The sequence below is a fragment of the Larus michahellis genome, chromosome 9 (genome assembly GCF_964199755.1).
Source record: "Larus michahellis chromosome 9, bLarMic1.1, whole genome shotgun sequence".
In the NCBI taxonomy this organism is placed as follows: Eukaryota; Metazoa; Chordata; class Aves; order Charadriiformes; family Laridae; genus Larus; species Larus michahellis.
Window position 1 is genome coordinate 38,246,841 of NC_133904.1, and position 24,201 is coordinate 38,271,041.

The window sequence follows — 24,201 nt, forward strand, 5'->3', positions numbered from 1 at the left end:
GGAGCAACACTAACAAAATGAACTATTTGAGGAAACTGCTCATTTCCTGCTGGTGCCAACCTCTGTGTCCAGCACTCAACATTCTCCATCAAGGCTTGGTAGGATTTCATGTTGTGCTGACTGAGCAGAAACACGCACCAAAAGCACTCCAATGAACAAATCAGTGACCTCACTCAATATTCGTGGGCTATGGAGAAGCCATTAAAATATTCACATATTCACTTATTGTTGCTCCCATCTCATTTGCATTTTTTTGTCAGCAGAGTGAGGAATCATTCTTCACAGGTGGCAATTGCTCCAGTTAAATATTAAATATGGGCCTTGACAACACTTCCAAACCTCTTGTAGCTGATCATTGGGTGTTGCTTAATGAAGGATTTTGGGTATTTTGGGGAGTTGATTAAATCCTGAAGAGTTTGCTTTGTTTTTCTCATTCAACCCTAAGCACAACACATTCCCATATGAAATCTCACCATCTTGACTGCTGTTGTCCATCTGGAGAGCAGCCACCACTAGACACTCCCAAAGACGGTAGAAACAGTCACGTAAACTGCCTGGGATATTTTTCTTCCATTTATTTACCAGGCAGTTAGTAATTAACTTATATTCCAAGCATGAAGATTTATATCCTGTACTATAGTTTTGCTCTAACTATTGTTGTCATAATCATTCCTGTAGTTTCTAAGTCCTTGGTCAATCTGGTTATGCCTTTGGCCTGAACTGGGAGGTGTGGCCTGTTCCTCCCTGGGCCATAGCATGGAAAGGCATCTCCCTGCTGCATGGCTCTTGGGCTCTTCTGGCACTGCTGCTTCCTCTGGTTTTCCCTACGGTTTTCTCCCAGAAGGGGAAAGTCTGAATAAACCTAGAAGTTTTTATTGAGCAAGCTCTGTGCTGACTGCAGTGGGAGATTCGTCCTTACTCCAAGTTCAGGCCATTTAATGTGTTCCCCAGTCCTTCCAAGCCATAACAGAGGAAATAAACAAAGGCACCAGCTCTGGACAGCCTTATATTGGGCTGGGTCAGTAGATGAAAACAGCAAAGTAGCTGAGCAGAGCTGAGATGGTTTTGAAGACTGACTCATCACCCTACCAGGCACATCGCTACCACTGATCTCCTTGCTCAGGCATTTTTCCTTTCCCACAGATCCAGCACACCTGCTCTTGATACAGCAGAGGAGTGTAAAATCTTGCCAAAGCCAAAGCCGAGGCTTTCTGTCCCGCTGCCTGCATCACACAAGGTAGTATAGGCACAGCCTCTGTGCTTTGTTTCCTTATTCCTTGGACCTTCACACACTCTGTACCCACTGGCAGGGGCACCACAGACTGCATGTCCTAGTGTCTGTGCTCAAAAAAAATAATTTTTTCCAGTCTTGCCAGTTTATATACACTGATAGCGTTTGTTTTCCATCCAGAGATCCAGTATGCATGATGTCTCTTCCTCAGAGAGTGACACTGGAACAAGTCCGTTTGTGGCTACAACAAACAGCTTGCATTTGTCTAGAAAAGGTGAGGGTTTTGTTCAATGAGCCATTGGTGTTTTTGTTATTCAACATCAAATACCAAGAGACAAGATGCTTTTTCATGTGTGTACAAATGAATAACAAAGAATATTTCTTACCATGGCATGTAAGAATGGGCTGCCAACATTTGTATGAATTATGCCCAAGGCAGCAGGGACCAAGCAAAAAAATAATCCAATGACTAAAACTTCTCCTGGCTCTTAGTACGTTTTAAACTGAGTGCTTGGCTCACAACTTAATCCACAGATCCGAATTACCTTCTCTTTCCTGCCTTGAATGTATAGTGTATTTTTGGTACATAGCAAATAGCCAGTAGGAAAGCTGTCAAACTGAAAGCAAAGCTGCAAACAAATCCCTAACTCACAGCAGCAATTTAGAGCTCAGTGGATTTTTCCATGTCCTGTTGCGGCGAGAAGAGCTGGGGTTTTCAGGGCATTCTTTCAGATGGAAGGGGGCTTACTAGAGTCTCAAAGTGGGGAAGAATTAGGAACATATTAATGGTTTCTGGAAACTCCCCCTGACTTCTCTTTGAGAAGCTGCAGCCCAGACCTGGGGAAATACAGTGTGATGTGGTGGGACAGGCTGTGAGCATTTGTTGTTGTTGTAGGTCATGGAGTATCTCCATTGCCCAGCAAGCTTTCAGAGGATGCAATGCCTCAGCCCAGCAGTGCGGCTAGAGGAGAAGCTGTTGATGGGACCGCTAGCACCACAGTGGGGCCAAAAACTCCACCCGAAGAAACTTATGCTCCCAGCAAGATACCGGTTAAGAGGAAACCAAGCAGAACTTTCCCCAGATCCGAGCAGCTTGGGAATCACGTGGGGCTGGCAGAGAACAGCCTCGCAAAGAGGGAGCTGCTGGCAAGCCCCAGAGCACTGACCGCAGAGGCGGAGAGCGGCCAGGCTGTGAAGCAAGGTGTGAACTATACGATCTCATCAATGAGTAACAAAGAGGAGGATATCGGCCTTGATCGTGAACACTTCAAGAACTTGAAGAACTTCTGGGAGAAGGGGGCAGACTCTGTGATGGCAGCAAATGTGCCGGAGGACCCAAGCTGGGTGGAGGCAGACGGTAGGCAGTTCAAGCTGTGCCGCTCACTCTCCGTGCAGTCTGGGCAAGGCCAGAACAGTGAAGAAAAACCTGGTGCCTTCACCAAGACAAGAACCCCCTACAAAAGGACAATAACCTTGTCTTCTAGTGAGGAAGAACCAAGCTATGTAGCCCCTGCAAGGAAGGGCTCGCTTTCCGTCATTCCTAGGTCCACATACGCCAAGAGCAAAGGAGGCCTGGTTACAAGAAATGACTCGCTGAGTGAAAGCAATGGGAAGCCACCAGTGCCAGAGGAAGAGAAGGTGGCACAGCGCTGCTCCAAAAAGTCCAGATTGCCTGTGCGAGCGCCTGCCGTCAAAATCGAGTCGCCTACCAAAGAAGTGTCTGGCAGCACGTTTGAGCCAGAGATGCCCACAGACGAGTTGATCATGGCAGAAGAGCGCAAGCACGCAGCAAAATCCCTGGCGAGCAGGGTGCAGATACTGATCGAGCCTGCACTTACAGATGGTGAAAGTGAAGATGAGAAAGAGGAAAGATCTGATTTGGGCACTCATGACAACATGGAAATAAATAGAGAGCTACCTGAGGAAAAAACCTGTGAGTCTTCAGACAAGCCAACAGCCAGTGAACCAGCCGGAGAGAGAGAAGCCGTTCAGGGAACAGACTCGGCTGTTTACTCAGGTACTAAGGGCTATAACTGCACCCTATGAAATCCCAATAGGGAGTCATCCCTAAGCCTGTTTTCTTCCCTAGCCCTTCTACATTTTGCACATTTTCTTCATTTGTCCATTTGTCCTATGTTGCAATTGTGCAGAGTTAACTTCTGTGGAATATGTTTTGCAAACAGCTCTGGAAACAAATCTCGTGTAGCGCGGTGCGAGTGTAAAAGGGGGCAGTGCTGTGTTCCCTTGTCTTCCCCCTGCTACCAGCCCTCAGCCTTACCGGCGAGCACCTCAGCTCAGGACAGCCCTCTGTTTCTTTAGTGCCACCTTCAACAGGTCACGGGAACTTATTTTATTTCACTCACTGGGAAAACTGTACTTTCTTCAAATGCGGGGCTGGAGGAATTCTTTGTGCTGGTAGAGATAAATCTGACACAAATAGAAGAAATAAAATGTGAAGCAAAATGTTTAATAAATACTTGAACTGCTAAGCTACCTTGATACAGCAGTGTTTAAATGACATTTTGGGTCTTTTGGGAATCCACAAGCAAATTTGGATATTAAACTGCAAGTGGACCGAACATGGAGTCTGATCTTTCTGGGTTCTGATACCATGTTCCCAACTGTGATGGTGTCAGTAGTATCACCACTTCATTGGTCTCTCTCTGGGTTTGACAGGCTCTTGTAGTGAATGTTAATATGAGCAGAAGTTATTGCGAATTGCAATTCATTTTACATGTGGGCTCTGATTGCCCACAGCTCTGCCATCTACCAAGCAAAGACCTAGGAAGAGAGAGCTCGCTATCCTCTTTTTCCAGATTTCTTGTCCTGATGTACCTGGATAAGACCTATTTGAGAGGATTTTCCATAGACTCATCTAATTTTGATTTTTGACTCTTTCATTTCTTGGCTTATTTCCTACCTCTTACAACATTTCCATGAAAACTCTGAGTTGCACTTCAGGTAAACATAAACGTTTCATTTCTGTACCAGAGCATTCTTACATTTCTCAGGTTTTTTTGCCTTATTTTTACATTAATTTCAGGATGATATTTCAAGATGGCTGCGTTGCACGGGAAGCTCTTTGCAAGTGCTGGTTTGTTTTAGGGCCTGGGTTAATCCAGTGTTTACATTTCCCATCATAGTGTGAAGAGTTTTTCTCAAGGAGAGACATGAAAGCGCCCTGATGATTTGAAAACAGCCCTGTGCAATGTAACTGGGGTGTGCTCTAAGCAGAGTGAACAAGCCAGGGGAGGCACAAACACACATGTGCTTGTTGACACACTGCCCGTTCGTGTTTATTTATTTACCATGTTGATTTGGCTTTTCATGTGTTCCAGAGGAAGATGGGGATCATTCTCCTGCTGCTCAGGCATTGGCCCGAGCAAATAGCATTAATCTTGCAAAGAGCATGGTGAACATTTACACAACCACAGAGAGTGAGTAACATCTTTCTTTCTCCTTTTTGGTTTACATTCCCTGAAGGTAATATATTATACCCGAGTTCTGCATCCCTGGTGCTTCTGTGCATGTACCAGGCAAGGAAAATGACATATTGTTTCATCATAAAATTAGAGAGCTTACAGTGCCTAAAATTAAATTCAGAGCCAGGAAATTGCAGCTAGATTGATGGTATGTTACTCAGTGTCTTCAGCAAAAAACACAAGGGCTTCAAAGGGTAGGCAAGAGGCTTGTGTCTTTCTCTCCTCTTCCGCCACCGAGTCCTGCGGGAGCTGCATGGCAGCCCGTGCAGTGGATTAATCAGTGGTGCCAGACCTTGCGTCCACCGTGTGAGTCGTGCCATCCCATGTTCCCAGCCTGGACCTCTCACCTCACCCAGAGCAGACCCCCTTTGCTGGACTGATCTCCCCAGCTACCAGCTGGGACGTGCTTTATGGTGGCACTTTCTCCCTGGGAAACCAAGCTAAAGAGAAGGCAACCAAGGAAGTAGCAGCAAAGTTGAAGAAGCCTATGGCACAGAAACCTGTCTGTGCCACCAAGAGGCCCAAGAAAGCTGCAGCCAAGGAAGGAGACCTGAAGGAAGGCAGCAGCAGCCTCTGTGGCCAAGAAAGCCAATAAAAGTCCCCAAAGGTGAAAACTGTCAGGCCCAAGAAGACAGCTAAGAGCTTGCGTAAAGCGAAGTGGTAAGGCCAAGGCTGACAGCAGTGAGGTGGGAAGGCCAGGAAGGCAATGCCCAAGGAAGGGTAAACCTGCTTAGAGGACACGATCAAACCCATTTAAGTAAACCCAACCCCTGGTTATGGGAGGGAGGAGAGTCCCCTTCGGGGCTGTGTCGAAGGCAGGCTGCGGGAGGGAAGTGCTGTGTCATCCTGTGACTGCCCACCCCCTCCAGTACCCTCATGCATGCCCCATCATACGGTGCAGCAACGTATGTCACACAGCACGGTGGCTCGAAGCGTCAGGTCCCACATGCATTGCCATTCAGTGACGTGGTCTTCACACCGACAACCAAGATTTTAGCCCCCCACTATTAAAGCTTATTTAGAGCCACAAAGCTCATCCTCAGAAACCCTCCTCTACAGAGTTACACACACTTGTTTGCAGTATAACAAATAGTCTGTGGAAAGGGCTGGATTTAATGCTTTGTTCATGTTTGGAAATAAAATCGGTAAATATCAAATGAATGGTAAATCATATAAAAGGAAAATACCGAAGAAGCTCTTGGGCATTTTGAGCACTGAAGATTGTATCATCATGGCTAACATGCTAAACAAGTGTGTATGTGTGCATGCGTTTGTACACACATAGATATCTTCTAAAAACAAGTTATTCTGGGATAGAAATAGTCATCTTTGAGGGAGTTACTGAGAAAAGATAAGATAGAACAAATAGGTTTTATTTAGACATTTAAACAGTCCAGTAACCATCTTTCTAAGTTGATATGAAGCTTTTTGACTTTTTAGATACCAGGCTATTGTTCACCTCTTTGTCTAACAGGGTATTTGAGAGGTGTATGCAATAGTGAAATTGTAGGTATTAATATTTTACAGCTCTTTTGTACAGGGCAATGTGCTACGAGACGTAAATGTTTGGTTTCTTTGACAAGGAGGCAGATCTCTATGGGTTTAGTCTAAATTAAATCTACACAGAGAAAGCAGTGCAAACAAGATACACATCCTTAGGCTAGTAAGTGAATTAAATTAGCCACTAGAGGGAGTTTGCATACTCCCGTACATTGAACGAAAACACATTGGAAACAGCTTTAAGATGTTAGCTAGCAGTTTTTGTCTTGGGGAGGGGCAGCTTCAATGGCAGACGACAGAGGTGGGGCAAGTGGGTGGAACTCCAGTGCCTCCCACAAGCTTTTCCTCCTTCCTTGTGCCCTTAAACAAAAATGTGACTTTCTTCTATTTTCCTCACTGTGACAAGCTGTCTTGATACCTTTTTTGTTTGTACCTGCAGCATACAATAAACCTCATTTGATATCTCATCAGTTTCTTGAACCCGAAAGAGTCAAAGAGCTGAGCAGATCTTCTCCTCTCCTGTTGTCTGAGGTAGGGTAGATGCCAGAAATGGCTGGAATAATGTTCACAGCATCCCCGGAATGGCAGTCGGTTTCATGGGAATGTTTCTCCTGAACACTGACAGTACTTGCTTTAGAGCATGCTGTGATTATGTCATAAATAAATGAGAAAAGCCTTAAGAAAAAAGCCCCCAGTAACCTAGACCAACCCTTCTATCCTGGAGCAGTTTTAGTGTTTCCCTGTCTCAAACCACACTATTCTGTGCCCTTTCCAAGAGCCCAGGCTCTGTTTGGAGGCAGTTAATGATGACGTTTGCTGCTGGTCGGAGGGAATGCCTCTGGGGAGACTCTCTGCGCTCTCCTCCGCTCTCCTAACCTGATCGCTGCTTAACGGGACTCTGCTGAGCTATTGGTTTTTCTCTGTAGTGTTGCAAAGTGCTTGTCCGGCAGAGCTTAAAGATGCTTGTTATTTTCTGAGCAGACTGAATCAGACACGGCTTCAGAAATCAGCTTCCAGTTTAACAAGCACAAAAAGACGCCTAGCATTGGCAGCCACTCGTCTGACATGGCATCTGTCTCTTCGGTAGGTATTTAACGCATACATCTCTGTAGATAGGGTTTCTCAGGCATATGCAGTGACGCTGCATTTAGGCTGATACTGATGATGTGGCCTCTGGAGTATCCTGTTGGTTTCTGCATGGTACATGATTAAAAGAATGCCAATGGTTAATTACTTACTTGTGTTAAAGGAGCGTCTCCAGGTACCATCTCAAAGTAGAGATCTGCTGGGTCATTGTCAGACAAATTCACAGTAAGCGATAGCCCCTGCTCTGAAGTGGGGATGCTCTGAAGCCTGGCAGCATGCGTGCGAGAGGGGGGACCTTTTTCTAGGTGGGGAAGTGAGACACACAGCTATTGAGTGACATGTTTGTGGTCCAGCTCAGAGAGAGCTGGGTTGGCAGACAGGCACCCTCGGCAAGCTCATCCTTCACTTTATCAGCAAATTTGAGTTGGACAGCAAAAGCGTGATTTGGAGCTTCAACTTCTAAGGAAAGCTGAAACGAACTGTATTTAGTTGAGGACTTTTAAAAGATTCCTTAGGGATAGTGTTTTGCAGGGGGCTGCTTAGAAGTTCTTGAATTTGCCGTATTGCTGTTATAGGTATTTCCAAGGTGTATATGTGAGATTTAAAGAATATATGTGAAGCAAAGCTGGTAGGAAGATGTCATGAATGTAGATACATATGTTAAAAAACCCCTTGAACTTTAGGGCACACGAATCCTTTCTCCTAGTCCGGAGAGTCTGGAAGCCATAAATGAGCCTTTTGTGTCCAAGTCGCATAGGTATTCTTGAAAATCTTGCTCAGGATTCTCTGCTGAGGTGAATATCCTGATGGGATGGTAAATGCAGCTCCAGGGACTAAAAAGGAGATGCTTAGCCGGTTCTTGTAGGTTACAATGAAATGACATTCAGAACCAAAGGAAGTAGGGGAAGACAGAGACGAATTGAGTTAATTACTAGGAAAGTTTTTTGACAAATGTCCATGACTATACCACCAGAAAAGTGCCAAAAGCATTAATTATTTGCTTTGTAAACGGCATTAGCCTTTATGTTATCCTGTCAGGAATCATGAGTGATTGGTGCAATAGAAAATTCTCTCATCTTTCTGGAGCTGTGTTTTCTTTCTGCTTCATCACTTTCTACCAGTGAAAGGCAAAGCCTTGAAATTGAAGCCCAAGGCCTATGGGCAAATCCAGTTTGTTCTGGGAAGGCAAGGCACTCTTGGGTGCCTACCTCCCGATTTATACCTGTAGAAACGTCATTTTGCTGTGCCTTTGTGGCAAGTAGATGGACACAGGCTGTCTCTGGCGGGACAGTGGCTCTTCAAGATAGGGGTTTTATCTGTTTCTGTTCTGTACAGCTCCATGCAGATTGTGAACAAGCACCAAGATAGTAATAGTTTTTCCTATTTTTCTAGTCTAATATGGTTCTTGGTAGCCTATTTTAAAAATTGGTTGACAATTGTGCGACTATATCTACCAGAAATAAGAAGTTTATTTACAGACAGTTCAAGTTCAGTTCTCTCAATATATAAGACTGGGTCAGGATAGCAGCTGTTTGTACTGTAAACATAGGGAAAGGGAAGAGACATGTGTCCCGTCCCCTGACCCCCAGTAATATTTGAATCTGTTTTGGGATTTGAAAATCTTCTGCATTTATTGAGCATTCAGGAGAATAGTGTTTCTGAGTCCTGGTCTAGGGTAACACATCCTTTTGAGCACATCCTTATTCGGGTTCCCTGACCCTTGCCTGTTTGAGCACAGCTATGGATATGTACCATTTCTATGTCAAGGACACAAGGACAGAAATCGCTGATTATTTCTCTGGGAGTACACTTCTCAGACTGTCATCTTTGTCCAGAAACCAAGTCAGGAGGGTGCCTGTGTCATTGGCACTGACCTTGCTCTTCCACCTGGCAGGTGAGTGGCAGTGTGCTCAGTGTCTACAGCGGCGATTTTGGGAGTGTGGATGCCCAAGGTACCGTGGAGTTTGCTCTAGACTATGATGAGAAGAACCGGGAGTTCCAGGTTCATGTGTTCCAGTGCAGGGACTTGGCTGTTGTGGATGAGAAGAAAGGCAGATCTGACCCGTGAGTGGCGCTTTGGTGCCTTGTGACTTCTTACATTGATGAATTTTGTGTTCTAGAGGATTTTTTTTTCGTATGTTTTCTCTTTTTAAATGTCACAGTTTCTTTCTTCCTTCGGACTTCTGGTACATGCTTACTGCTGGGACTTTCCTAGCTGATGGTTCTGGAGCCATTGGCATCAGTAAATATGTTGCCACAGACTTAAATTTGAACAGATTGAGAAAGCTTTGATCACTACAAAGACAGTTCCTGTTATCATTGGAACACGTTCTCTCTGCATCCATGTGAACCTTGATCTCCCCATGGTGAATACACTTTGATAATTACTCTGGTGATGCAGACACGTATCTCTATGAAAAGAAAGTCCATGAAGAAGTGCTGTTAGGGGCACAATGGTAGTTGTACAGAGGTTAGTGATCTGTAGTTTGAAAGGAGCTTGGATTTGTACCCTGGGAGAGAGACTTTAAGTCATTCCACCTTTTTCCTCCTCTCTGATTGCACCCTGATTTTGAATGCACAGAGACGCTATAGTTATGGGGATTTCAGAAAATAGATATATGGCCTTGCTGGCTTCCCATATTGCCTAGGCAGCTGCCTGTTCTGAATGTTGGTGGCATCCATCCATCTCCAGTGAGATTTATAACTTCACATGCAAACTAAGCTAATATCCTAGCAGGTCTCTTTATTAGTTTTGCCTTCAAAGAGTGAACTCCAGGCCTTTTGTTCCCATGTCACCATTCACAAGTGTTGCCTGCTTATTAGAGCTTGGTGATACAGAACGATATCCAGCTGGAGTTTGTTTTCTTTTCCAGGTATGTTAAAACTTACCTGCTCCCAGACAAAGCTAGAATGGGAAAGAGGAAAACTTCAGTGAAGAAGAGGACAGTGAATCCCATTTACAACGAGGTGTTACGGGTAAGAACAAAGACATGCTCTGAAAACCTCTGTTGTAGCAGGCACCCGTACCAGGTCAGGTCTGGATAGATCCTGCTTTCATGGCCAGGCTTCTTCACCTGCCTCCCGCCAACATTGCACTGCTCTTCCCTCGGGTTTGTGAGGACGGAGATGTTAAAGGTTTCTCTGTCCCCATCTGTGTGGCACTCAAGATGTCAAAACACATAGTGATCTCTGGATGAAATAGGGACCTGCAGCCTGCGCTGTGTTCAGCCAGAGCAAGGGGTGTTCTTCATCCCTTCCCCGGCGTGCAGTCACGAGGCGTGGGACTTGTAAGAAAGGTCTTTGTTATGTCATCTTACTCATCAAAGCCTAAAGGATTATTTAACAATGCCCAGGCCTGTGCCAATAATTCTTGAAAGACTATTGGTTTTGCCCTGTGATGAATGGAGCACTAGGTTTCCCTGTGCTCAGCAGAAAAGCTTTGTCAGGGTAGTAGTATTGCTGCAGGGCAAAAAAAGAGATGTTCAGAGATGGACCAGTCTGTTAGTGCATGTGTGGAGTGGGTTTGAGCATCTCAGTCAGAGCTTATTCAAGCTTTTGAGTAGTTTATTTCTGATTGTGAAAGAAACAGAAGAAAAATTTGAACAAACTGACTTCTCTTTCTTCCTCTAGTATAAAATAGAGAAAATGGTATTGCTGATCCAAAAATTAAATCTCTCTGTTTGGCACAATGACCCCCTGGGACGTAACAGTTTCTTGGGAGAGATTGAAATAGACTTGGCCAGCTGGGACTGGAGCAACAGGAAACTCAACTGGTACCCGCTGAAGCCCCGAGTAAGTGCACCTCAGCTGCAATCCTGCCTCCTAGTCCAACCCTGAAGCCTTTAGGGGTAGCAGAAGTCCTTCCTGACTCCTGTCAGGTCTTTGGGTGACGTGGTGGAACAGAACAGCCTGAACTGTACCTAGGGAAGCACAGTAAAACACCCACAAGCCCTGGACACATTAGTGCAGTATTCAGTGCTCTGAACAGAGGCCTTCTCGGGTCTTATTTGGTGACTGATCTGTAGGGACACTTTCATAAATGTGATCTGACACTAATCAACAGAAACTCTGACATGACTTTGCCTCTCTCTCTCTACTCACATAAAGACCATCCCTTAAAAATAGACAGCAGACTACCAGGTGATGCAGTTGAACATGCCTTGAGAGGTAAATATTCAGGTGCCACTGTAAAGCCTGTACAGCTTCCTGCATGCTTCTGGGTTCAGAGGTCTGATTTGAGTTCCCTTTTTCAGAAAATAAAGGACATTTGTCTTTCAGAACTAAGATGCTTAGCTATGTCCAGCTGGACATGTCTGCAAGGCCCATGTCCCCTTGCTCTGAATCCTCAGGCTTTTGGTTCTGAGGGACTGAATTTGAGAACAGAGCCACAAAGAAAGGAGCGTCCCTGAGAATGGGCTGCCCTAGCCATGCAAAATCAGGGTTTGTCCATTTGTGCCCCTCCACTGAACTCAAAAGCTGTTTCCCTTGCTATGTTTACGCAGACCCTCACTTAGTCAATCATAACTCTTTCTGTTTCAGAGCCTTTCTGCTGTTAATGGTGTGGACCATCGAGGAGTGATGAATTTGTCTATTAAGTACGTCCCTCCAGGAAGCCTAGGTAAAATGTGTTTCGTGCATTAAGAAGTATTCCCCGTACGCAGGCACGCAACTTGCAGTGCCTCATCTGTTTAAGGGCTGGTTAAAGAGTAATCTCATTAGAGCAAGATCTTAGAGATCAGCACAGAGGCACAACCAACAGTGCTTGATAGCACTATCTGCAGCCTAAATATGATTTTCACATCTGGATTTATTGGGAGAGTGCTGGGGAGAGAGGAAGGGCTCAAGAACCTCAAACTCATCAGCTGTTATGAGCACTGTGGGGTGCTGTGATGTGGTGGCAGCAACACACAGCCCCCCTTACTGTGGGGCAGGCACAAGGTTGGGTTTACCCAGTAGTTCCTTCTCCTTCCCTGTTTCAAAGCAACACCGGCACATTATGGGGCTGATAGTAGTGCTGTGGCACCCAGACAGAGGGGTGCCGAGCTCCCGAGGGAGTGATTACGCAGAGAAGTCATGTTGCTGCTCTGTCAGGTCTCTGGGGAGGAAGCCTGTCATTTTGCTAGCTGTTGTTAAGGACTGGCGCGACAGCTTTTCTCTTCTCCTAAACGGCAGGTCCCAAGAATCCTCCCTCCGGTGAAGTTCACATTTGGGTCAAAGACGTCAAGGACCTGCTGCAGTTGCGTCCTTCTGGAGTTGACTCCTTTGTGAAATGGTAAGTGCATGAACATGGTCTAGGCTTTGGTCCTGGGTCTGTGCCTCCACAAAGCAGTATGTTTTCTTCTCTTTTCTCAGGCTCACCTAGCTGTGCCTCCATACACTAAAGCCTTCATGTTGCTTTGGGTTCTGTAGGAGAGAACTGCCCTTGTTATTAATTTGTGGCCAAATTAGGAAAATCCTTGCTGTGATAAAGCTCTTGGTCAATCACTGTCTGTGACTCACTCAGTGATTTGCCTCCGTAACATCTGAGTGAGAGGAATACCTGGGCCCTGCACCTCAGTCTAGTGTATTCACGTGAAATTGTGAATTTTACCTTGATACGGGCTTGCATGCAAAGTTTGGGAATTTGTTAGGGACTTGCCAGAACTGACATACAGACAGATGGATCCTGCTTTCATCTTCTCCAGAATTTAGTATGTGCATGTTTTCTGTAGCCTGCAACATCAAGTCTGTCTGTTAGATGGGAGAGGGTACTGCAAATACTCCCAAACAATTAAAAATCTTTTAAGGGGATTTTAAGATTCTTTTTCAGCGCTTTGAAGTGCTCACGATGTATTTTATATATTTAAAATCCTTACAAAAGTTTTCCTGCAGAATTATTTGCTGCTCAAGAAGCCTAACCGACCATTTTGAAATGCCCTCTTGGGCATCTGTGTCCTGAAAATAATAAGAAAATAGAAATATGTGAAAGTACTGTCCATTTTTTAATGTAAAGTGTCAGCTTGCAAAAAAAGTTTTCCAAAAGCAGGAAATTTTAAGCATGTACCCTCCTTTCTGAAAATGTTTGCTTTTAAAAAGAAAAGTTTCATCTGGGAATTAGGAACATTTCACATTAAATCTACAGAGATTTCTTATATTGAGACCCAATTCCTCCTTTCTTCAGAACTGAGGTTTGTTTGGAGGCTTTGTAGGAGCAATTCAAACCTCAGATGATATTCTATACTACATGCTGTATTTTTTCTCCTCTCAAAGCTATGTGCTTCCAGACACCAGTAAGAAGAGTTACCAAAAGACCCGAGTCATAAAAAGAGACACAAACCCTGTTTTCAATCACACTATTGTATATGATGGCTTTCATACAGAGGATCTAAAGGATGCTTGTGTTGAACTGACTGTGTGGGATCATGAAAAACTTACCAACCATTTCCTTGGAGGAATCAGGCTGGGCCTTGGGACAGGTGGGTGATTTCCTTTACATTAAACGACTATTGTTACCATGTTGCTGAGCCACAAGGTACAATGGGAGGTTGCAGAACATTTTCCTGTTGGGGAGAAACCAGGGATGGAGAGTCTAGGTAATCGGTGAGAGTCTTGGTACTTGCGTTGTGTCTGGGATGGAGGGGGCCCGGGTACCATGACAGCAAACATCTACACCCACATTTTCTGCCAACATCGGCTCTGAGGTCTGGCAAAACTCAAGAATGTCCTTGGATCCATCAGAGAGCTTTGCTGGTGCTACAGGAAAACAGACTGTTACACATAAACATTTTGTTGCTGCTCCTCCCAAGGAAGGGTGCTCAAAGGTGAAGACAACTTGAATGCCATGTGGGACAGCACCACCTGGTGACTCTGTCCACATCCACCTCCTCCTTTGAAATGCTTTAGTAGCAGGAATAACTAATATTTGAAAAACAGGGCGAGCTACACTAGTTGATCTGAGCCCAATATTATTTTCCTTGGCAGATTATGTTTAGGGTTCCTGCATTTTGTGGCTTTTACATTGACTTCATTCTGAACTCTGCTGTAAAATGGAGGTCATTATCAGAAGAACAGGAGGTGTTTAGGGTGCAGCTTGCTGAGGGAAGTCAGCACCTTTCTTGTTAAGGCACTGCCTGCAACAGTTACATCCCATTGACTATTTTTGCATGGAGTAGAAAGTCTTTGTGTAGCTCTCAATGTTGTAGTTCTCTTGTTCTTTTCAGGTTTGAGCTATGGCATCTCTGTGGACTGGATGGACTCCACACAAGAGGAGGTGGCCTTTTGGCAGGAGATGATGTCGGCTGCCAATGAATGGATTGAGGGATTGCTGCCACTGCGCTCGCTGGCAGGGAGGAAAAAACTGAAATAACCTACCATTCCTGCCATAGAAGGGCTGAGGGTGTTCATTAGAATTAGGCACCTTCCTGCACCGAGGTGATCGAGGCCATCCACGGGGCTGGCAAGTGTCAGGTTAATAAGGCAACTGATGGACTGCACTTTGGAGATGTTGAATGTTAAGTACTAATTAATTCCCTGACAGAGGACATGGAAGATGCCAAACTGATGCTATACTTGATTTTGACCAAGAAGAAACTTAATTTGCCTTTTTATTTAATCATTTATATTCCCTATCTTTGCATTGCATTAAGCTCTGGGAACAGTGGCAGAAGGAAAAGGAGATATAGATATTTTTATTTTTTTACTGTTTCTTGTGCCATTTTTTTTTTGTGCAGAGATGTAGTTGTACTAAAGCAGCAGTGTGGTATTATTTGTATTCCCCTGCAAGTGGTACACTTTGTACTTGATGTAGAATTGCTCTAAGTCACCAGCAGCACAGTCTGAGAATGGGAGCTTTGCGTTTGTCGCTGGTGATAACACGTCTCTAATGTGAGGAAAATTGAGATTCAAGGTGAATCTAAAGAAAGGACTACTTGAAGCAGAAAATGAAGCAACCTGAGGAGGATAACAATGAGAAATTCAATATATTAATTTCTTTCTGCTTTAATATGAAAGAGAGAAGTGATGGTCCTGCAGCTAGTGGGATTTTGCAGCCAGGGGCTGTTTTCCTCGCTTTCCCACAGGCTTCCTCAGTGACCTCAGGCACGTTTCTCTGTGAGAGGACAGTTTCAGTGCAATATAAACTAAAGTGCTTGCCCAAATGGAAAATATGGTTACATTGCTAACGGGCCTAATCGCACCTTTGAAATGCCTTGTGTGCAAAACATTTCAATATGAAATAATGATGTAGGAAACAGTGTCATGTTAGCCTGCCACAGCGGGTCAGGAAAGAGAGGCCAAAACCACACTGGAATGCAAGAAATGTTGGGAACCAGTGGGAGAGGTAAGAATGGAGTGAACGAATGCGAAGGGTAACTGGGGTGGCGTCCTGCCTCTGCATACCCTGCTGCCTGTCTGGTCTTCCTTTCTCCTGATGCCTGTCAGCGCGTTGTCCCTGGCTGGAATTTCTTTTTCGCCAGGAGCTTGCAAGAACTCTGCATCTGACACATTGACTGTGGCGGAGTGGCGGTGTGAATGCATTTTGAAATGGAGCTTTGTAATTTCTATTTTGGATGTACATATTGTCATTAAATAGAATGTTTTTCTTCAGTCATTAACTGGTCTCCTTGTACCTATTTTTAGCAAGACACAAGCAATGAAAAAGCAAGCAAAAGAGGTGTTAAATTTTGGCATGTCAAAATGAACCACATCTGCCCAAGGGCAGGTGAAGTGTCATGGAGAAATATTTTTTGTAGCTATCCTACCCTGGATTTTGCCTCTGTGAATATTTTGATATTCTTCTTTAATGTGTTGACTTTAGTTAACTCCAGCTCAGTGTAAATTTTCAAATTAGCAAAGATGGTTGTAAATAAATGAGTGGAAAAATGTACACTTAAAATGACAAGACTTTTTCATGAAATTAAGACATTTGGGAGATAATCATCAGCTTTCATGGGAAAAAAAATAAAGAAAGAAGATGGCTTTGCAATTGGAAAAAGATAATACTTGAAAACGTACCGGTCATAGTACTGAAAACACTGAGAGTCTGTAGAGAAACTGAATTAAATAATGACTATCTAACGAAGGACCATATATATAGAGAGAGCATGTCAGCCCAAAGGTACTTTGTATGGGCTCCAGCCTGGCATGTTTTGTTCAACAAATTTTGGTCATTTATTGCCTTTGTGGTATAAAATAACAATATTGGGCCTGAGATGGGAGTTTTTAAATTGTTACCTTTACCTGTTTAGGTGCTGAACATGTGAATATTTATGCATACATATAACTTACCTACTGCGAGGAGCCCTGCTCATGAGTGGTGGCTTCTTGCAGTGAAATTGCCCGCAGGACTGCAGCTCTCTGCCCGAGCGCTTCCTTACCCCGCAGGGTGCTCCCAGGGGGAATTTCTGCGGTGGCTGTGACAGCGGTTGTTAACGCCCTGCGGGGGCTTCGGCTCGGGCAGGTCCGGATCTCGTCCTGGAGGGTTCAGCTGACTTCTCTCCATCACAAAAATGGAGTCATCCCACCTCTTCCTCCTCCTCTTCTTCCTCCTCCTCCTCCTCATGTGCAGTATTAGCACATGCGGTTGTGACGATGTTACTGAAACCGCTGTTTGCGTCAGTGGAGCTGGAAGTGTTTGTGTTGGTGTTTCAGCAAATTAACATCTTTTTCATTGGTGGTGCCAACAGGGGATAAAAAGGGTGTCACTGGGCCGGTTTCATCCCAGTGCAGTTGCTTTTATGAACCTGGCCCAGGACTTTGTGAACTGGGCCAGATTCCATTGAGGATTTTTGTTAATCTTTTCGTGGCTTGTTTATTTAAATTAAGCCCTGATTAACTTAAGAAGCTTTCTTTGGCATTTAATAGTTTATCAGAGTAAAAGATTACACTGCCAAACCACATGCACATTTGTAACACAACCATATCTGAGGTAGTAAAATTTGCTGTGCTGTATCTGTTTCACTTAAGACTTAAGGCACTTTTCTTGTCAGTGTCATATGGAGGAGTGGAGGAGCTTGTGAGTATAAGGTTAGCGGCCTGTTTGCATTTGGCTTATGATGCTGACATTTGTTGTCTGTGAATGTGATATATAGCAGAGACTCAGGCCCGCAGGCATGTGCTGATGATAACGTGAATTGGGTATTAACTGGTCAAAAATAAGAAAAAACAGGTGGAAAGTTTTCTGACTGTGTTTACTAGTTCATTATAGAATGGGTTAAGCAAAGTTCCATAAGAAAGTAAGACTTCATGCATATAGTAAATGTATTTTAATTCTCTCATTTCCCTGAATAGGAGCGTGCAGGTACCAGTGATGCAGCGGGAGCTGACTGCAGTCACCAGGCTCTTGCTGGAGACAGGAGTGACCCCAGGCACTGAGCGGGCCCATGCAATGCTGGGCTACAGGGCCGTCCTCTCAATGGGAAATACAAACCTCAGTATCTACAGCTGGGCACCTGCTTTCCATGAGTGTTCCACATTTGAGAGTGGATGTGCTTCCTTTGAGTTTGTGCCTTATTTATATAACTTCTTCTCGGGAACCTTCCAAGCAAAAAAAAAAAAAGGAGAGACAGCAAGAATCTAGAAAGCATCTCTGCCCCATCAGGCAAATAACATGTGGCCTATGTCCATTCAAACCTGTTCAAATTACAGGTATCAGAAACTATTGAAAAGAGCTTAGAAGCTCACTAAAGACGAGTGTCTCAGAGGAGATGGAAAAGAAGAGGTTGAATTAATTTTCCATTACTAAATATTTGCTTTATCCTTCACCAAGACAGGAAAAAAAACCCCTGAAGTACTATGGAGATTCAGGGAGAAAATGATGCTAGCTAAATAAACCCATGTACTAATGTGATCTGTTGAAATAAGAAATGCTGTATTTTTGTGGGTTTGTTAAATTAAGTAAAAAAATGTATCAAATAGGCCAGTGTATCAGAAACTGAATAAATAAATACACTTCAGTTCCTGATAATTAAGAGTGAGCATATCCAGCACCAGGCTTGATTGTGTGTTTTAGTTGGCTGTTTTGTACTTCAATATCTTTCATGGCTTAATCCTTTTTCCTTTCCACCTGTCTGCTTTCCACCCCTCAGGTGTCCAGGTCATCTGCTGTTACTGTTAAAACGGATGCCCAGCAGGAGATGTCCCTCTGAGTGCTGTCGCAAAGGTTGTTGGAAGGCATCGGGAAGCTCTCTGTAAAGCGCTATGTGAAAGCATGTTTGCAAAGACGCTGTAAGGTACGCGTTACTGGAGCCATGCTGCTCTCGGCAGTATTGCTACTGCGCAAGATCCTGCTGACCTGTGGAAAGCTCTTGGAACAGAAGTCCCTTCCCATGGGGTCAGCCAGGAGCAGCCACTTTTTCCCAGGGGCTGCGCTTTTTGGGAGGCTCCTTGTACTGGTGGCTCTGCCAAGAGGAGCAGCTCTCCCAGCGAGGGTCAGGGTGAAGTTTGTGGGGCCACAGGAGGACTCTGAGTGTGTTTTGGTATTGCAGGATCAGATCCTGTCGTGAGCAGGAGATGGCTGATTTTGTAGCATGAGGTTTGAGCAAGAGTGGGTAGCTCCGGGGTGGCCGTTCCCACTTTTGGGGTGTTTGCCAGCTTCTCCCACCCTTCTGAACATGTTGGTTCGTTGGAAGGTGCTGGGTCAGCTCACAGCAGTCAGCCTCCAGGAGGCCCGTGGAGAAATTACTGTTAATGGCTTGTATGAGATCTCTTTCTTCTGGGAGAGGGATGGGCATAGTGGAGAGCTGGAAGTGTCTCCTCCAGGAGCACAGCCCTAGACCTAGCTCCAGTTCAGCAGCCTTAGACCAAGCCCCTTTTGGTTTTGCATTAGTTTCCCATTCACTTGGATGAAATGCCTCATGGCAGATAGTGAAACCTGAATGAAGTTGGGTAAAGATGTCCGCAGGCAGCAGCATCCTAGGAGGAGTGGAAAAACACAAATGGCCGCAGGGTCTGAGCTTGCCGGGTTTGCTGGTCACACCAGGTTTGTGCCGGAGGGCTCCGGTTCGCATTCCTGCTGGAGAGGGCCAGGTGCTGGTGCAGTCATTTCCCTGCAAGCGACCTGACATAGGTGCTTGCTTAAGCAGACAGATATTTTCTTTTTAAAATGCTGTAAAAACATAGTATGGCTGAACTCGTCTCTGGGCTGTGGCAATCCAGCCTCTGTTGTAGACCCAAACTAGCTAAACCAGTAAATCTGTTTAACAGATTGTTTTAGGAGGAAAGGAAGGAGTCCCGAGTATGAAGGCATTTCTGCTGGTCAGTTTTCCTTTGTTTTTTTTTTTCCAGGACTGCAGTCAGGGTTTAGCAAATCACTTGGCATTCTGTATTTTACAAAATGGAAAATAAAACAGCACCACAAAGCCACAGTCCTACCCTCTGCAGCACCTTAAAGACCTGCACAAATAGTCTTCAACAGGCGTTGCAGCTTCTGATAAAAAGGCACATGTTTAGCAGTGTTGAACGGCACAAATGGAAGTGTATTTTGCCTTTTCTCACTCTACAGACCTGCCTGTGCTGCTGCTAAATTTGAGACACTACCAGTAGGAAGAGAAATCAGATTTCATGCATCTGACAACCCGTAATGCCATCCTGGTAGTTATTAATCCAAAGTAGCTCTCGAGCTGTAAGCCAGCAGTCTGAGCTCCAGACTCAGAGGGAAAGCTAGGGAGCTGTTTTCTGGCAACGTAAGTAGCTCAGGCTCTGTAGGAAGAAAAATCACAATAACCTCTTTTCCTCTCCTCCTCTCTCTCCCACTCACCATTACTAATTTATCCTGATTGTAATGGCTTCTATTTGCTCTAAGCAGATCCTGTTCCCTTCCTGGGAAGACTTGAAAAGCTACAAGGACATAATATTCCCAGTGGATGATCTGTTCTTGGATTCAGGCAGACTTAGGCAGATATAATGAGCCCCATTTTCGACTGGCCAACTCATGACCATTTTAATGTGATCATAATCTGAAATAAGACACCGGGAGCTGCATCTGGAGTAAGCCATCCCATGGTAATGAGCTGACGTTTAATTTATTGTCATGGGGAAACGTTTTGCAAATGTTTTACGTCTCTTTAAAACCCCAGCTGACTCCTGCTCCATGCGCAAGCCAGTGGGGCTGGAGGCTATGTGGTGTGGGTGCTGTGTGGCACCAGAGGGTGACCCTGCCACTTGCAGGGATGCAGGGACAAGCTTATCCTCTGTGCACGTCCACCTGTGTGGATCACATTGTATGAGAGTTTAATCTTCCCTGTCTGTTCAGGTTGCAAAGCAAATGCTAACACTGCCCTGGAGCGCTGCTATTGACTCAAAAGGCCTCTCCGGTTATTTTGAAGTTTCTCTGCATTTGTGACTCTCCCACATTCTCCCATCAGCACGGATACTTTGCAGCCCCTTATCTCTGGTGGTGTTAAGCTCCTTGGGAGGAGGCAGAGCCTCGTGCTCAGAGAATGTGCAATTCAAGCTGTCTGAGGTTGGGCAGCTGCTCTGTGCTGGGCCCCTCGTTCTGCTACGGCCAAGGGAGAGAGCAGTAGAGGTGGAGGACGGTTCCTCCCATCAAGCTGAGTGGGATCTATAGATCTAAAGATGTTCCTGCCTCTCTCTGTTGGCTACAGAAGGAGCCTGGACACCTAGTGTAGGAGAGACATTTAGGTAATGTGTCCCTTTATTAAAGGGGGACAGTTAATGGGACAGCCACCATCACTCAGCCATGGCTATATTTGTCAAGCCTGTGTCTGCTCTACTGCTTTTGATTTGATCCTAGTGTTATACTGGGGGACCAGTGGTACCTCTGCAGGATTGTGCCCCTGGAACCCCAGCCAGGATGCTGGGAGCTGCCATGGTCTGCAGTACTCCATTGCTCACTACAAGTGTTTTGCTGACAGGTTGGCATTTGGGGAGGGAGCTTAGACAAGTTTCCTGGGGGCAGAGGCTGCCACAGAAGTCCACCACTACAAAAGGCACCTGAGCCCAGCCAAAAGCCAAGGTGGGACAGAAATTTCACCATGTGCCTCCTGGCATTCAGCCCTACCTGTGCTTCCCTCCTGCTGCTGCTGTTGGAGGCTCTAAGGCTGTCACCTCGTCACAAAGTTCTAAATTATGCTCCCAGTGCCTGCTGTCAGCTGGGCTGTCAGTTCCTGAGCACCGTGGGGTGCCCTTGGCTTTACGCTTGTCTGCACCACCCTGAGTAACTGTGGGCATCGTATAAATAATAAACATTAATTCACTTAATACCTTCCCTCTGTCCTGGGTTTTACAGCGGCACGCATCAGCTGGCCGGTTATGGGTGCAATCGCATCCCTGTCAACAGTGTAATCTGTCTCCACATCACATCTCCTGGACAGGCCTAATTTAACAGGGATGTTTTTTGGAACTAGCTAATAAATTGTTTGCTACGTGTGGTTAGCCAGCCCCGTTCTCAGCACTCCCATCACCCTGGTGTGCTTTCAGTAAGTAACGGGTCTCTGGGCTGTTTGGTAGCATAGACTCCTAGGGCTCTGCTTGGGTGCAGTTTCTCTCTGTGGTGATGAGCAGCCCCATTGCGAGTGGGGCTGGGATATAAAATCTGCGAGAGCTGGGGACATCAGCCTGTGGGTCCGGGTGCTCTGCTTCACCAGCATGTTGCAGTCGCTGCACCTTCCCAGGCTGGGGCACAGGCACGGGCCGCCTCAGGCAGCTCCCGTGCAGCCAGCCCCGCAGCAAGGGATTGTGTCTGATTGATTGTTTTTTGTATCCTTGGAAACTGAAAGGGCATTAAAATTGCATGGTGTGTGCAGTGCTGATGCACTCTCCTCCTCGCAGTGCTGCCATGGGCTTGGAGACGGATTCATCCTCCAGCTGCCAGCTACAGGGTGTAAAGGGCATTAGCTGATTTTGGAGAAAAACCAAACTACAATTGAACGACAAACTAGAGGGAAGTACGTCTGACTCCTTGCCATCCCTGACTATGGCTCAGCACCTTCTCTGCGGCCCAGCCATGGCGAACCTGGGCCTCATGGCAGAGAGCTCCTGCCCGAGAGGAGCTGCCTTCAAACCATCCCACCCCAGCCACAGCCGGGCTCTTCATGCGGGGTTGCGTGGCAGCGGTTCCTGCTGTTTGGAGCACACACGGCACTCACCACCCGCCAGCCTGAAATGGGTTGGAACCGAGCTCGCAAATGCCCCTCCTCAGTATCTGTTTAGGGCTTCATCATCTAACACTAAATGGAAGTTAATGTAATTGCTCTGGGATGGAGACTACAGGCAGTGCAGGGTAGCAAGGGAGTTGTTCTCCAGCCCTCGCCCCTTTTGTCCCAGCTTTCCTGCCTTAAAATAAATTTACTAAATAAGAAATACCCACTCCAGTGGCGGTGTGTGGATGTTTGTCACCTTGTGCAGGAGCAGCACGCACAGGTGTGCACAGGCGGCCCTTGGGAAGGGCTTTAACCCGTGTTTGGCTGTAGGCAGTGCAGGGCGTGCGGTGGTGCTGCCTGCACGGAGCTGGGATGGACCCATGGGTGCTGCCAGCAGGTGCAAGAGCTCAGCCTGGGTGCACCAGTGTGGGTTCAGATGTACCCTCACTGGGGCTGTTTTTGGGCAGCTCTGCCCCTGTTGCGAGGAGGAGGGGGCTCCTCTGGAGTTGCCCCCAGCCCCACAGGAAGGAGCAGTGAAGGGCTGCGCCTAGTCCGGCGCTGCCGACAGCCTGCACAGAGCGCTGCCATCGGTGTGCACGCTCCTGCGCCTTCTCACCGGCACCCGCCGCCCTCTCCCCAGCCAACAAACCTGCTTCTGCATCGAATCTAGGTTACTCTCTGTCTCTCTTTCATATACCAGATTTTCCATTTGCTAAAATGGTACCAGAACAAAGGCTCTCCCAGGATCTCATTTTCTCCTACCTTCTCAGTTGCTGCTAATTAATATCGTGGCTGCCTAGTCACGCAGCATGTGTTCATCTATATGCATGTGTTCAGAGAAGATGAAAATAATATCTGCATCACGGGATCCTGCGGGTTTATTTGCTGGGGAAAACGGGTCCCTGATGCTCCAAGAATTCCTCTAGCTCTGACAGCGTCTGCTGGGCACCAGCCTACCCCTCGGGGCTCCTTGCAGCCAGGGTGCTTCGGCTGCTCTCGGCCATAGATCATGCCGCTGCCATCAGATGTCCACCGTCACAGGAGATGCTGGTGATGGTCCACTTGCAGGGTGTGTTTCGGAGTGCCTTGTGCCTGCTGGAGCACGGTCAGACCTGTGGAGGAAAGGGAATGTGGGCGACTGTGTGTGTGAGTGCACAGGGAGGAGAAGAAAACAGTAAAGAGAAACCACAATTTGTTGTGGGCTTGAACTAATGGGCATCGGACACTCAGAAATCATACGATAAAGTGCAGCAGATCCCCACAAAGCATCGCTGGCAATGAGTCACTGGTTAATGCACCGCTAACTCGGATTTATAGGTTTAATATTTTTCTGTTACGTCGTTTCTTTTGCTGTGCAGATTGCCTCATGAGTTTTCTTTCCTGTCCTGGTACGTTAAAGTAGGATCTTTTGGGGTTGTTATTTTTTAAGAAATATATTGTATTTCAAAGGATATTGAAAAAAAATTCCTTGCCATTTATTCCTCAAGACTTGAAATGGTCTTGAGGACCATCATGAAGCTGGCTAACTAGCTCATACCTATATAAATGTCCTTTATTTGAGGATCTAATGAATATAATAGCCACCGTGAATGTGCTTATTTCAAGAGTGGTCATGCAGAAGGAGCTCTTTTTAATGAAACCACCTTTATTTAAAAAAAAAAAAAGCACCAACGCTTTCATAAATTTTAAATAAGAAAAAGCATCGATAGTCCTCTTTTTCTATATTTGACTTAATATACACATTTCTGTCACCTTTTTAATAATATACACACTCATTTTCCTTTCCAGAGATCAAAACTCTGCTCTGGCAAGTGCTGAACAAGCA

General features: G+C 45.7%; 1 protein-coding gene across 2 annotated transcripts in view; it reads left to right on the forward strand.

Annotated features, from left to right (window-relative positions):
- LOC141748230 (synaptotagmin-like protein 2) overlaps positions 1 to 15,890 on the forward strand; it is a 36,680-nt gene extending 20,790 nt beyond the window's left edge. For both annotated transcript variants that reach the window (XM_074599932.1, XM_074599933.1), the window contains exons 5-17: positions 1,144 to 1,237; positions 1,412 to 1,505; positions 2,127 to 3,248; positions 4,570 to 4,668; positions 6,653 to 6,744; positions 7,195 to 7,296; positions 9,194 to 9,363; positions 10,173 to 10,275; positions 10,930 to 11,091; positions 11,839 to 11,917; positions 12,472 to 12,571; positions 13,549 to 13,754; positions 14,499 to 15,890. In XM_074599932.1, the coding sequence (XP_074456033.1) occupies positions 1,144 to 1,237; positions 1,412 to 1,505; positions 2,127 to 3,248; positions 4,570 to 4,668; positions 6,653 to 6,744; positions 7,195 to 7,296; positions 9,194 to 9,363; positions 10,173 to 10,275; positions 10,930 to 11,091; positions 11,839 to 11,917; positions 12,472 to 12,571; positions 13,549 to 13,754; positions 14,499 to 14,644 (2,569 nt within the window). In that variant the 3' untranslated portion in view covers positions 14,645 to 15,890. The remainder of the gene's footprint in view (positions 1 to 1,143; positions 1,238 to 1,411; positions 1,506 to 2,126; positions 3,249 to 4,569; positions 4,669 to 6,652; positions 6,745 to 7,194; positions 7,297 to 9,193; positions 9,364 to 10,172; positions 10,276 to 10,929; positions 11,092 to 11,838; positions 11,918 to 12,471; positions 12,572 to 13,548; positions 13,755 to 14,498) is intronic.
- The last annotated feature ends 8,311 nt before the right edge of the window (positions 15,891 to 24,201 follow it).